Source organism: Equus asinus, chromosome 7 (assembly GCF_041296235.1).
Source record: "Equus asinus isolate D_3611 breed Donkey chromosome 7, EquAss-T2T_v2, whole genome shotgun sequence".
Taxonomy (NCBI): domain Eukaryota; kingdom Metazoa; phylum Chordata; class Mammalia; order Perissodactyla; family Equidae; genus Equus; species Equus asinus.
In genome coordinates this window covers 44,570,513-44,585,870 of record NC_091796.1, presented here as the reverse complement: position 1 = coordinate 44,585,870, position 15,358 = coordinate 44,570,513, and the positions used below count along the sequence as shown (strand labels likewise).

At 43.0% G+C, this 15,358-nt stretch overlaps 1 protein-coding gene across 1 annotated transcript in view; it reads right to left on the bottom strand.

Annotated features, from left to right (window-relative positions):
* The window catches only part of CDH2 (cadherin 2), a 208,388-nt gene extending 193,467 nt beyond the window's left edge, over positions 1–14,921 (bottom strand). Inside the window, exon 1 of the mRNA XM_044774525.2 lies at positions 14,034–14,921. Coding sequence (XP_044630460.1) covers positions 14,034–14,093 — 60 coding nt within the window. The 5' untranslated portion in view covers positions 14,094–14,921. The remainder of the gene's footprint in view (positions 1–14,033) is intronic.
* Between the last annotated feature and the right edge of the window lie 437 nt (positions 14,922–15,358).

The window sequence follows — 15,358 nt, the reverse complement described above, 5'->3', positions numbered from 1 at the left end:
GGTGAATGGGAAGAGTACTCTGCAGATTTCCAAGGCACTGGCAATATTCTATTTCTTAACCTGTCTGGTAGTTATACTGACATATTTTGTATCCTTTAATTATTGTTTAAACTGTGCATAAATGCTTTATATACTCCTTTACATGTACCATATTTTACAGATGAAAAAGTTTTTTTAGAAGCTCGAATTTCATACATATACAAGACAGAAGTGGACGCTAATCCTGCCTTAATTTTTTTACCCATATTCAAATAAATATCAAACCTAGGAACACAAGCTGTGACATCAGGCTGCTGCCATTTGAATCCTAGCTCCATCACTTCACAAAATAACTTTGGGCACCTTAGTTTAAGCTACTTGGGCTTTGGTGTCCTCATACGTAAAATCAGTATAATTTGGGGGGGAGGGAATTAGATGTTAATAGAAGTAAAGTACTTAGAACAGTGCCTGGCACATAGTAATTATTCCAAAATTATGCGCTATTATTAGGATAGGATAAAACTAAGTTAAAAGAAACATTTCCTGCATCTAATCATCAATAAATCATCAGCATCTACAAGAACAATGACTCTACTTTCGCTCTGCTTTTGCAGATTCTGTGCTGGCATCAACCAACATGATAACATTACGCTCAACCTTCTCCTCTCTATTGGGTCCTCATCACCATGTTAAAAGCATTTACAGACTGAGTAACTTACTCTGGTTCCAGGCTAGTCTCAAACACACACATACACACATATACTCTTGCATCCGTACCAGAACATTAGAGAATTAAGTCACAGAAGCAAAGACACAGACCCAGAAGACACCAGAAAACGTCCTGTTTGATTACCTGTAATTCCCAAATCAAATTGCTGGCAGAATAACATTCCATATATATTAATCCCTTTCCCTAATTGTATCAGCCTAGACAACGTCTGTTAGAATTTAAGAAGAAATGTTAAAATACGTGCCCTTTAGTTGTGGCTTCCAAGGGTGGTCTAAGGAATACTGGTGGTCGTCCATGCCGAGTTACGAGTTATATGGCTGTACCAGCGAACAAAGCCTTGCACATATTAAGTACTCAAACCTATTCAAATAATTCAATTATCCTTTGATTGCGTTTGTGTCAATGGTAGTGACTATACCGCCCAAATCTTCAATTAAAGATCTTATATCTTGCTTACTATATGAAAGCACTTCTCTAAGTGATTTGTATATATTAACCCATTTACTCTTCATAGTAGATCATATTTATTATCTCCATTTTACAAACAGGCACCGAGAGACAGAAGTATCAATATGTTGTCCAAGTTTACACAACAACCAAGTGTCAGAACCAAGGCACAAACACAAGTCATGTAGCTCCAGAGTCCCATCCTTAACCACTGTGCCACACAGCCTCTCTAAGCAGTTAAATCGGTATGAGTGGAGAGAGAAAGAAGGAGATCCAAAAATCTACAGAGAGGTTAAACTTAATAAAGGAAGCATTTTAGTTCAGAAAAACAGAAATTTCATTTGACAAATGATGGCCATCCCTGTATGGTTGTGTCTATGTACATAAAATCTCAGGGAGAAAATAAAGCAAGATCCCCTATTTCACACCACGTACAAAAATATACTTCAGATAAATAAAATATCTAAATGTGGAAAATATAAACCTACAAGTCAAATTGAATATAGCACGAGGTTTGAGAACACTGTGTTTGGAAGTGGACGGTCTCTTGGCTCACCTACCAAAGAGTATTCCAGAAACACACGATACATATATATTTTTTAATTTATTTATTTTAATTATGAAGAACCAAAACTTGGGAAAATAAAGAATCAGAATCCTGACAGTATCCATCATATATGGAAATACCAAAAAAAAGTGACCCCACTATTTTCCAAAATGCTTGTATTTTAGGCCATAAAATATTATAAGCTCTGTGTAGATAATCCATTATTATCTACATTTAAATATACTACTATCCCCTTTTAAACACAGCTCCATGGAGACAGCCTCAAATAAAGGAAGGACCATACACCAAATCATGGATAATTCAGCTTCATTTACAAGGTGCTTAACATAAATCAGTTTGTAAATTAAATCAATGGTTATGATAGTCTCCCCAAATGTTCTTAGTTATCTGTCAAACAGAAAAGACAGAATCGTAAATAAAATTTAATGCCGAAAACACAAACACGATACGTAAACAATTACTTTTATGGCAGAAAAACTACGTGTAGGGGTGAAACACAAGTGAAATACAAATTATCTATCAATAAGCTAAGGCCACACAAAGAGTCCACTCTTTCTAAATATCGTAAAATAAAGTCCCCACGTCTAAGAACATAAATAAATTTGAGCTGCAGTGGAGCAAACAACTCCTTGGTGGGTCATTATCTCCGGAATTTGATTCCTCAGCCTTTATCATTATGCATGGAACCCTCCATTTGGAATCTAGATCTGCTCAACAACCGTTATAAACGGAGAGCAAAGGCCTCTAGAAAGAAAGACCTTGGGACAAGCATGGCACTCTGCATCCTTCCTGGCAACCTCAGACCTTTAAAAAAGCTACACAAACACAAAAGAGGGTCAACTATACCCAAAGACGCACTGACCAGCTGGAAAACTAGCAGTTTGTCATATTACAACCTCTCCATTTAACCTTTTTCAAATTAAAAATAAATCTGGGTAGGGCCTCATTGAGAAGTGGGTCACTAGTAAGCTCAGAGAAGGAATTAAGAAGCATCACTGAACAGATTAGAATCTATTAACACCCAAGCCTTCTGCCTGAAGACTTCAAGTCAGAAAGATATTTAGTTCTTTGCCTCCACCCTCCTTCTGATAAAGAGAGGCTATAACTTACTGAATTCTAAATGTCTTCGGCTTTTGGCTGAAGCAATGTTGCCAAACTACCAGAACAACAGAAGATATTTGAGCAGGAAAACCCACAAAAGGTGTTTCATGCCTTGACACCATAAACATGCAAGGGACCTTGAACTGCAGCGAAAAAAATCAATATTTTTTTAAATACAATTTCCCACTTCCTTAACTTTCCAGATAGTTCTATAGTGTCCATGAGTCTTTCTTAATTTCGTGACTGTTAAAAAAATATATGACACAAGTATATGGATGACTCCATGAATTGAGTGAAAGATGCCAGACACATAAGGGAATATTGTGTATAACTTCACAAAGGACAAGAATAAGCAGAAGTGATCTATGCTATTAGAGTCAAGTAAATAGTTACTATTGGTAGATGGTTAAAATTGGAAGAGGGTACTCCTGGGGTACTGGTAATGCTGCGTCTTGACCGGGTGCTGACTGAATAGCATGTTCAAATTATGAACATCAAGTAAGCTAACCACTTGTATGTGCACTTTCCTGTATGCATTTGTTACTTCCATGAAGTGTGTATGTGTGTGTGAAATTTAAATTTTGAATACCTTGAAATATAATATGGGGAAGCAGGACATTAGAACCCAGTCTTGGAGATGTTGGCACCAGACAGACTTTACTGGGGGTAGGTGCCAAAGGAGCTGCAAAAGGCTAACATTTTAGCTGCACAAAACACACTTTATTTTCTGGACCAGAAAGCCATAAAGAATGAACTTCAGACTTTGAACCACTGTGTTAACCAACTAAAACAACAAAAGAAAAAAAATTAAAGTGGTCATAGTCTCCAGTTTATTAAAGATTTATGTCACGCAGAGGGAGCGGATTATATCCCCTTTAAACTTAATAAAATTAATGGGTTTTTAGTCATTTATCCCAGAGTTCACTTAATAGCTCCCCAACCAACTAACAGACATTTTGTTACAGATTATAGTCAAGCCAAGTGTATCCACCCACCAACAATAGGTCAAGTTACAAACAAAATAGTTCCAGGCTTTCAGTGCAGCAAACAAATCAGTGTCTGTCCTCAGTCATGCCACAAAACATTCACAGGAACCTGCTTGAAGTGGGTCCTTTTGAGATGTGAACATATATATTTAAAATATGCCAAATAATTTCATTTGTGGGAGAAAAAGTAATTCAAACATGGAAAATGTGTCATTAAACATTAACGTTTCAAAACTTAGTGATGGAATCTCTTGAATTTATGTTCACAGAAAAGAACAATGAAAAAAAACACAGTTTCAAAAAAAAATATGCATAGCCTGAGAGTTTCTAGGCTCCTGGGAAGAACTTTAACTTCCAAGATTCATACACAAAAAATTATTTTTTGAGCACTTATCAGTCTTATCATTTGTTGATCAAGACAATATAAACAACAGTATAAAACTCATTATGAACCATTTCTCTAGGATTTTTTTCTTCTTTCTCTAAGAGAACATATTAAAAAAAAAATGAGTGAAAATCCTTTCCAAGAACTACATTTTGGCTTCAGATGCCAAAATAAATCAAAATATTTAAGGTCAAGATTAAATAGAGACTGTTAACTCAAAAGTTAACTACTTTAAACAAATCTTATCAACTCAGCAGAGAGGAACTGAAATTTTTCTCCAATTTGGTATTCATTCCCTGAGTAGCATATGCAAAGGGCCACAGTCTGGCGGAGGGAGGCAGCCACATGCTACACAGTCAAGTTCAACTCGGCTGACAGACACCATTTACTCTGGGTTCTCCTAATACTCCAAATGTCTGAGTGCCAGTTTCACCATCTCTAAAATGGGAATAAAACCCCCTATCTCTCAGGGTTACAGAAATGATTAACTTAGGTAACATGTGAGTTTCCATCCCTGAAATTAAAAATCTTTCATTTTTAAGCTTAAGTACTACCAGCTATTAGTTTTTCTATTAGTTTTATTCCTTTGCAAAACAGAATTGAAGAGGTAGCAGCAAATATCTAAAGTTCCAATGGTTTTCTCTGGTGTATGGGCTCCTCTGAGTTAGATGAATGACCCACTGACAATTACTAAAAATAAAATAAATTGGAAAATGTCTTAGAACTGCATATGTGGGAAAAAACTGAAAGGGCAATCCTTAGGACCCTTACCAAATGCAGTAATACAAAAATTTGACATTTAATGCAACAGAAGAAAGTTGAATAAACTCATAATTTATTTTAATAATCAGGAAACAATAGTCATTTCACATTTCTAGTTCCAGTAATTTCTGTAATAATAAAAATTCCAAAATATGCCCCTTTAATTAACTTCTTTTTTTTTTACTAACTCCTTAATCCACCAAAACATTAAATAATGTCACAACGGGGGAGGAGAGAACCTGAGTATAAATGTTTTAAATTATGATGGTCAAGCAAAATTTTTTTTAAATGAACACAAAAAACAATATTAAAACTACAATATATAGCTGTACATAAGTACACTACAGGCCTACCTCAGAGACAGTGCAGGTTCAGTGCCAGACCACCACAGTAACTGACTATCGCAATACCACAAGGCAGGTGAATTTTTGGTTTCCTGATGCGTATAAAAGTTATATTCACACTACACTGTAGTCTATTAAGTGTGCATTAGCATTATGTCTAAAGAAACAATGTACATACCTTAATTAAAAAATACTTTATTGCTGGGGCCGGCCTGTGGCATAGCGGTTAAGTTCACGCACTCCACTTCAGCAGCCTGGGGTTTGGATTCCGGGTACAGACCTATGCACCGCTTATCAAGCCATGCTGTGGCAGGTATCCCACATACAAAAGTAGAGGAATATGGGCATGGATGTTAGCTCAGGGCCAATCTTCCTCAGCAAAAAAGGGGAGGATTGGCAGCAGATGTTAGCGCAGGGCTAATCTTCCTCAAAAAAATACTAAAAAATGCTAACCATCATCTGAGCCTTCAGTGAACCATAATCCTGTTGCTGGTGCAGAGTCTTGTAAAAATGCAATATCTGGGAAGTGCAATAAAATGAGGTATGCCTGTATAGTCAAGTCAATTTTTTAAATTAACATAAAAACCAGTATTAAAATTACAACATATAGAAGTATGAAAGTACAGTAGTCCCCCTTATCTGTGGTTTCCCTTTCAAGGGATTCAGTTACCCTTGGGCAACTAAACTGAAGTTCGCAAATATTAAATGGAACATTCCAGAAATAAACAATTCGTAAGTTTTAAACTGTGTGCCGTTCTGAGTAGTGCGATGAAATCTCATGCCATCCCGCCCAGGACACGAATCCTCCCTTTGACCAGCATATGCACGCCATATACTTTACCCACCCATCAGTCACTTAGCAGCCCTCTCGGTTATCAGATGTTGAGGTAACACAGTGCTTGTGTTCAAACAACCCTTATTTTACTCAATAATGGCCCCAAAGCACAAGCATGGTGATGCTGGCAATCCGGATATGCCAAAGAGAAACCCCAAAGCACTTCCTTTAAGTGAAAACGTGAAAGTTCTCAACTTAATAAGGAAAGAAAAAAAACCATATGCCGAAGTTGCTAAGGTCTATGATAACTTTTATTACAGTATATTGTCATAATTGTTCTATTTTATTCTTATTATTGTTGTTAATCCCTTACTGTGCATAACATAAATTAAACTTTATCATAGGTATGTACGTATAGGAAAAAACTAATTTATATGGGGTTCAGTGCTATCTGTGGTTTCAGGCATCCCCTGGGGGTCTTGGAACATATTTCCTATGGATAAGGGGGGACTACTGTGCACTATTACTCCAGTATTTATTTATTTTTATTATAGGTAGGTATATTTTGTAAAAGAAAACCTAAGAACAGACCATGGATCAGGCACCTCTATAAATTACTCTATCACGAATACCATATTGTATTTATAATAGCACTTCCTTTTAATTCATTCATTCATTCATTCATTTTTTGGTAAGGAAGATTGGCCCTGAGCTAACTTCAGTTGCCAGTCTTCCTCCTTTTGCTTGAGGAAGATTGTCCCTGAGCTAACATCTGTGCCAGTCTTCCTCTATTTTACATGTGGGATGCTGCCACAGCACGGCTTGATGAGCAGCCTGTAGGTGTGTGCCCAGCAGCCTAGCATCTGAACCTACAAACCCTGGGCCATCAAAGTGGAGCGTGGGAACTTAACCACTGTGCCACAGGTCCAGCCCCCCTAGCACCTCCTTTTAAACAGCACACAACTAATTCTCCCAATGCTACTTGGGAAAAACTCAAGTTAAACAGTTTACTTAATTGGGGCAGTAGACCAGAACATCCAAATTCCTATACTAAATATTCTTCTGTATCTCAAGTTCTAGATACTAATAAGGTCCACTTTAGGCTACACTTTCACTATCAGAACAGATGAAAAATTAAATATTCAATCAGTCAAGAGAATATAAGAAATATCATAATGGTTTAACCAACTAGTATGGTCTCTCAGGCACAGATAACTCAGCACAGTGTGCTCATTCCATGATACAACGTTGAAACTTATCTATTGCAGTCACGTGCCCCATAACGACGTCTTGGTCTATGACAGACTGCATATACAATGGTGGTCCCATAAGATTAGGACCATATAGCCTAAGTGTGTAGTAGGCTATACCATCTAGCTTTGTGTAACTACATTCTATGATGTTTGCACAAAGATGACATCACTTGACACATTTCTCACAACATACCGCCATCATTAAGCAGTACATGACTATGACTATATTTAACTACTCATTAATTTGGCCTGTCTTCCTTTGGACCTACATATAGCTCAGCCTGCTAGAGGTTGTTCTCAACCCAACTTTAGGATGTTCTAGTGTTAGTTTAGCTCATCTTCATCTTATTTCTACCCTGCTTGATTTGCTATTCTTCAGTTACAGCTTTTGTCTGGGGTTTTTATCCAATTTCTCCTCATTCAGAAGCCTTGAAATTCCACCGATTAATTTTGTTGTCCTTCTTTGTAGCTTTTCTAGATGCGTGACTATGCCAAAAACATTGGGTGCTTTAACAATCATTTCTTGAATTAGAACTAGAACTAAAATGTCTTATTCCACCAGAGGGGACTCTCAAATCTGACTGTACGTTACACCACAATCTGTTAAATCAGTTCCTACTGATAGACTTTCAGAAATCAACTAATCCAATATTTTGTAATTATAAACAATACTTGAATGCATACCCTTATACAGTCATGTGACACATACGGATGTTGTGGTCAATGATACACCACATATACAATGGTGGTCCCATAAGATTAGCACCATATAGCTTATGTATGTAGTAAGTTATGCCATCTAGTTCTGTGCAAGTACACTCTATGATGTTTGCACAATGACAAAATCCCCTAACGATGCATTTCTAAGAACATGTCTTTGTCGTTAAGCGACACACAACTGTATATTTATATACACCCTGTGTGAATCATGAATACAGACATATCTGTAGAAAAATAACCAGAGGAGGACTTGCTGGGTCAAAGGGCTATATATCTAATGCCGACCCATATCACTCAATTCAATGATTCTCACCGAGGCTATCTTCTCTCAAAGAAACAAAAGTAATAAAATGAATAATTTTACTCTTAGGAGTATTACACCTCTCTTCCTTTAAGCCTAACCCTCCTTGCCCCCCAAATAGTTTACTATTAGTGGTAAAAGCAGCACAGCCAATGAAAAAAAGATTACGTTTAAAAGTCAAGCATATAAAAAATATAGATGACTTCTAACCTATAATATATGACAAACTATTGTCAATAACCCTCAAAAGTCACATTCTACCACTCTGAGTACCTGAAAATCTTTGCATTTCAGGTTAAAAATTAGTCATTCCAAAGTCTATGAAAAGGAGGCATATTTGGGATATTTTTAAGCAGCCCCAAGAGGCACAGAACTGGAAAGTCCCTTAGAGATCAACTTCTCCAACCAGGCCCAAGATTTCACTATTGAGGAAAATGAGGTCAGGGGAGTTTAAGCGAGTAAACTACATCTGGACCAGATTAGAACCCGAGGCTTCCTGCCCTTGACACTAGCTCTTGCCCTTGACACTACATAAGGGCAGCTCATTTGCACAGAACAAAGTTATCATACCCTTGGTGCCCAAATCACTTTGGATGACACACACAAAGTTATCAATTAACTATGGACTGACACTTCATGCCAAACTGTGATAAATGTTGCACGAGACACACATGTGGATAGCAGTCTTCAACATATATATTGCATACATATGTGCAACCCAAGGGCATGGGTGCCAAATACAGTCGGAAGCTCAGACAAGGAAGTGCACTGAGTACTGAAGAGAGGAACAAGCCATAAGAACTGAGCAGTATTTATGTATAAGCTAAATTTTCCTTTTGAAAACTCTATTGTAATACAAATCATAATCTTTAAGGTCAAATCTTTCAAAAGGTTCCACTTAGCTCCTGAATTCACCTTCTTCTACCTACTTTAAACTTTATATATGTAGAAGACACATCTCTCACTAAAGCATTTATCTCTACATACCTCTTCCCCAGCATGAATAGGGTTAATTGAAACTTATCTACATTTAGTTAAAAACAAAAAGACCAGCATCTGCTCAAATGAACTGACATAATTTGCTTAAAATTAAAACAAAAGTAAGTTTTTAGCAGGAAAAAACAGAAATGTGAGGCCTAATAATTTGTTGGTACAAATTATGTTTCAACTTACAGTTCTTAACCCAACTTGAAAATACTTAGGTTCTAGAAGGTGTACTAAAGGCAGATATAAAATACTCACATAACAAAATTCAAATTCCAAATCTATCACATTTTCTAAATGGTTGATAAAATTCACCACAAGTCTGCGCCGTGCTTAAACTTGATTACTTTTTGTATTTGAGCCAAAGGAACAAATTTGAATAATGTTAACTTGGGCAAAATGGTAGAGTGTACACACAAACACTACATTTCTTAAATTTCTTAAATAACAGCTCTGATTTCTCTTTAAAAAATCACTCTTCCAACTTGAGAATATCCCTTTGAAAACAGGATGAGGATCTGAGTTACTTAGGACTTTTTTTAAAGGCATTTTAAAGCAAGATTAACTGTTGCTTTAAGTCTTGACATTTCCCGATTAATAACCCTAAAGCTTAATGAGGCACGACAGATTTAAGAATTGAAGATTTTTAATGAAAAAGGAAATTAAGAACAGTTTAGTCCAATACACTGTCACCAAAATAATCTGTTCCAAGAAGGCTTTAGTTTCTACGTGTAAAAAATACGATCTGAAAAGAATTTCCTCTTAAAAATTTCAGTCCGAACTTTGAGAAGAAGGTTAAGGTAGACTTTGGATGAAGGCATGAAAGTCAAAAAAGACACTCTAAGTAAATTATGAACTTGCAATTGAAGCCTAAAACATCATATACGTATATAATCTTTTTCAAAATACACCCAGAAAAATATTTTAGGATACACAAAATTATTATTTCTCAAATCACATCTAACAAGTTTGCAATACACCATCTATTAGTAAAGACCACATACCAGAAGACAAGAAAAGGACAAAAATATGTCTAACTATGTCCAATAAATAGAACAAACTGTGAACACCAACTATGTTAATTCTCCTTGCTTTCACAAGACCTCATTATAGACACAGGAAAATCAAATAGACACTGAGAATACATACATGGTTTATTTAAAATGATTATCGTATCCTAGATTTTTCCACATCCTAAAACAAAGCTTCTTTTTATGTATGTTTCCTGTGTTGAATATGAATCTCTTCAAGGTCTATACCTAATATGTGAAAATCACACATGGTTTATGCCATTTTTTTGATATGTCTTCATCCAGGGTTGAAAGCAGGACATATGTGAAAAGACTAAGAATCTAGAATATCTCTCAGCATTAAGGGGATGTCCTTGATGCTTCATAACCCATACAAGTGTATTTAAATTAGAACAATAGGGCTATGCAATTAAAACGTTAACTAGAAAAACAAAACAGTTTTCTAATCTATTAATTACTGGGTAGGTAGTAAAAGTAACATTGATTTTTTTTTTCCTGATAATAAATCTATGCAAGGATTTGAAATCACTTGCATAATTTAAAAAGAAACCTTGTCATAACTTTGTGATATCCTTTGATCAGGGAAGTTTACGCTCAAATTCCGCTTTTTGCTTTAATATAAAGGACAATGCTAATATCTCCAGTTAAAATGAAGAATAGAGAAAATCCTAAAGCTGAATACCATAATACGAAAAACTGACAAATTATGCAAATCTAGATAACAGAATAACCAAAGTAGTAAAGAATCTCTCAAAGTGAAAAGAAAGTTCAAAGTAAAACAAGGACCACTTCAGTTAATTAAAGGCATAAAGTCTTTCTGAATATTCAATTATTCTTCTTTAACTGGTCTGAAAAAATAAGGTTGCTCTGTATCTACACTAATAACCTCCTCATTCTCTTTTCTGGAACTCTTGGCTCTTTAGTCCGGCCTGAAAGGAACTAGACTTTTAATAGCAGATGACTGCAGAGGGGCCATTTTCACCTTGCAGATAGATCTTTGTTGTTCTGGTGTGTAAAGCAGACCATTAGCCCAGTCATTTCCAATCTCAGTTGTACCATCAACATGGTGCACGGAACCCTAAAACTCACGTTGCATGAACTGCTCTGCTTCCACTCCTAATGACCTTGCAAATCGTTCAATGTTATTGCTGGACTTGCACCCATGAATGAGAGGACTGTCAAGTTGACGACAAAGTTATAATTCCCCCTTTCCCGAAGGTTTATAAAAGTCAACATAACATCGGTCTAGAAGAAACTGAGAAAGAACACAGTGGGAAAGACAAGCAGAGGATCTGACGTTTATAAATGATATTTCTTAAAAGGCTTAAGGAAAAAAAGAAAATGACCTACAAAATTCACACCTGACTTCAAGGCAGACGACTAAAAGAGGAAATGAGATCGCTCCAGCAGTACCACACTTATTAATGATCAAAAAATGTCTCCTCGTGTCCTAACTTCACTGCACAGTATTCAGTTAAAACTTACTTTCAGATCAAGTTAGTGAACACACCATCCACTGCTGGACTCACCCTCTGAGGATGTATTATTAGCTGTTTGTAAATAAGTAAGACCACTCATTGATATCCAAAAAATAAAGTTTTAAAAGATAAGATTTTTTTGATCTATGGCATCTCCTTTGTTTTAAAAAACAAAAAGAAAAGAAAACATCTGATGTCCACAGGATTCCTGAGTTTCTCTTGCCTTCCCCTTAACTTCAAACGCTTGAAGTAGCTCTTTTTTTTTCCTTCTTCCCCTTCAGCCTAACCTCTTGAATAAACCCCATTTTAAAAGAAGAAACAATAAATGAAGTGACAGGAGGTGAAAGAATGAGGAGTGTGCGCTTCAAGAATAAAGGGCGGTTTTATAACAGGAGGTACTTTTGTTAGCAAGTGACTGGCAGGTCTCCTCCCCCAAGTTAGAAGAAATTCCATCCACTCCCCAAAACTGCGGAGGCCCAAAATGTCTAGTCTAATAGTTTTGAAACCCCCGAGTCAGGAGAGAGCCGAGGGGGAGGACTGGCGAGTGGGGGAAGGGGAAAGAGAAAGGCCAGCAGGAGACGAAAGAACAAAAGGAGAAACCCAAGAAAGGAGAAAGGAACGGCAGGACCCCGGCAGCCAAAGAGCCAGCGAGAGGGAGAGAGCCGGAAAGTGGGAGAGCACGACCCCGGGGGAGGAAGCGCGGAGCCGGCCGGGGCCGCTCCACCGCGCACCATGGACAGGGCTCGGCGCGGCCGCGGCCCACACCCCTCTAGGGGGCGGCGGGGGAGAGCTGGGGAGACCGCGGGCGCCAGCCCCGTCCCGCCCCCGGCGCCCGCAGGCCCCCCCCCCCCCCAGCCGGAGCGCGCCAGGCTTTGACCTGTGGAAGGCCACGGAGGGAGGCGATGCGCACCATCTGTCCCTGCCCCAGCCGCCCCCGGCGCAGAGGCACTTCCGAGCCGCGCCCGCACTTTTCGGAGCTGCCACCGGCTGGCCACCCCCAGCAGCCAGCGGTGCGCAGGGAGCCCCTCGGGCGGATTTCCCGGGAGACCCTGTCCCGCAGTAGGGCGGACACGCCCCTCTTCTGCAGCCAGACGCTTTGGGACCCCACTGCCTGCGAGGGCAGACTCAGGACCCCCACCCGGCAGCCGCCCAGCGAGAGGGTCGCGGCTGTGGCGCGCGGCGTCGCTCCCTGGGATCCTGCTGGCTGGCCAGGAGGGGCCTCGGGGCATCCTCTGACCGGATGCCTTGGGAAAGTTGGGCCATCAGCTGGGCTGGGGACCAGCGGCGTGGAGTGGGGAGGGAGCCTGCGACCTGCCTGGAGCAGGTGCTTCCAGCCGCGGAGGAGCCTCTAGTACAGATCCCATGAAAAGGGCCGTCTGGCTCTCTCTCGAAGGCATGAAAAGTGCGGGGGATCCTGGCGAAGGCGCCCCCAGGGCGCACGCAGGACGTAGGCAGCCGGACAGAAGGAGAGGAATAATCGCCGAGTAGCGGAACTTCTCCCCGCCCGGCGGGATAAGAGGCGTGCGGGGCCAGGGGCTGGATGTGGAGGTGCCGGCCCGCATAGACTCTTCGGGGCAAGGGGGCGAGGTTTTCCTCTCAGGTGGAACCGACACAGAAAATTGCGAGGCAAGAGAACAAGAACAGGAGGCAACTCTGTGCTGGGATAAAGACAATAGGACAGTGGAGCCCTCGAGCAGCGGGAGGCGCGCGGGTGTCAGGGTGGGGTGGGGTGGAGGCAAGTCCCGTAACTAAGACACCAGAGTGAGAATTTCTACTGCAAACTCGAAGACCCATCCCTACAGAAATAAACAAAAAAAATTGGAGCAAAGTGCAATGCAAGGGGCGAGAAGCGTAGAAAGCTGCAAAACCGGGGTGCTATCCTGCCTCACCCTTTTGCTGCTTGGAAACACCCCACGCGAGCTCGCCCGACACCGCAGGAAGGGCAAAGGGGGACGGCAATGGGCCCCTTCGGGACCCGCAAGGAGAGGCGCGGGAGACCAGCTGGCCCCGGCAGCCCTGCCCCTGCGCCCGGCCCGAGCCTCGTGCCTGCGCAGCTCCCCGGGCCGCGCGGTGCGGCACCTCCCTTCCCGGGTGCGCAGCCCGGCCCCGCAGCGGCGCGGGGAACAAAGGGACCCGGCGCCGCCCGCCCCACCCCGTCCGCGGCCCGGCCCGCGGGGACCTCCGCGTACCTGGAGCAGGGCCGCCAGCAGCGGCAGCAGGGTCCGCGGCGCTCCCACTATCCGGCACATGGAGGCGGAGAGGGGCCAAGCGAGGAGCCGGAGGCGGCGGCGGCAGCAGCGGCAGCACCAACAGCGGCGCGGAGAAACGGCTCCAGGCAGTTTCCACCCCCTTCCCTTCCACTCCCCACCCCACCCCCTTCTCCGCTGCTCTCCTCTCCCCGCCAATGGAGAGAGAGCTGATGACAAATAGCGGGCCGCGGAGTCCGCGACTCGCACCAGGAGTAATAAAACAGACCGAGAGATCAAGGAGCTGGGGAGGGGGCGGGGGAGAAGGCGGGCGTGCGTGTGAGGGTCTGTGAGAGAGAGCGAGCGAGCTTCTGTGTGTGTGTAGCGAGTGTGTGTGTGTGTGTGAGTAGGCGGCCGCTGTGGCAGCGCAGGCAGCTCCGCTCCGGCCCAAAGCGCAGCAGAAGCCGGGAGGGATGCAGGCGGCGGGGCCCTTGGCCGGTGTAGGATGTGGAGGTGGAAGTGGAGCTGATGGTGCTCCCCAGGAGCTCCGCAACGCGAGGTTTGGGCTCCTGGTTTTGCTTCCTCCGGGTCCTGTCTCCAGGGCCGCTCGGCACGACGAAGACGCCGGGAGAGCGCCGCGGGGAGGGCGCTCCGGGCCGTGCGCGCTGGCCCACAAAGGGCAGCCGTCCCGCCGCCCGGCGCCTCCGCCGCGCGGGGGCCGAGGGCCGCTTCTCCGCTCCCCTTTCCGATCCCCGCAGAGTTGAAGACTGTTCTCCGGCCTTGGCCGCGCGGGGGAGAGGCCAGGGGCCGGCGCGGCTGCTACCGCCGCAGCTCCGTCCCGCGCAGCTGCCACCGCGGCCGCCCCTGTTGCCTGCGCGCTGGCACCCGCTCTCCGGTCCTCGCCCCGAGCCGCCCCACCCCCGACCCCGCCGCCCGCGGCCGCTCGGCCTCCGCGAGCGCCACCAGAGCCCACTGCCGCCGCCGCCGCCGCCGCCGCGCTCCCCGCACGCGCTGCCCGGTTGCGCGGCCCGCTTCCCTCTCCTATCCCCTCCCGCCGCCGCCGCCCTCGCCCCCGCCTCCCTCCGCCGAGGCTCCCCGCCCGCGTCGTGGCCAATCGGAGGCCACCAAGCTGCGGCGCTAGCCCGCCGGATCCCAGGCAGCCGCCCGCCCCCGCCCCGCCAAGCGCCCCGTTTTTGCTGCAGCCCGCGGGGGGTCGCCGGAGGGAAGCCCGGGGTGCGCGGAGCACCGCCCCGGCAGGTGGAAGGGCTGCGCGAAATAAAATAACTTGCGCAGGAACTTGATGATTGGTGGCAGGTTCATCCTGCGCG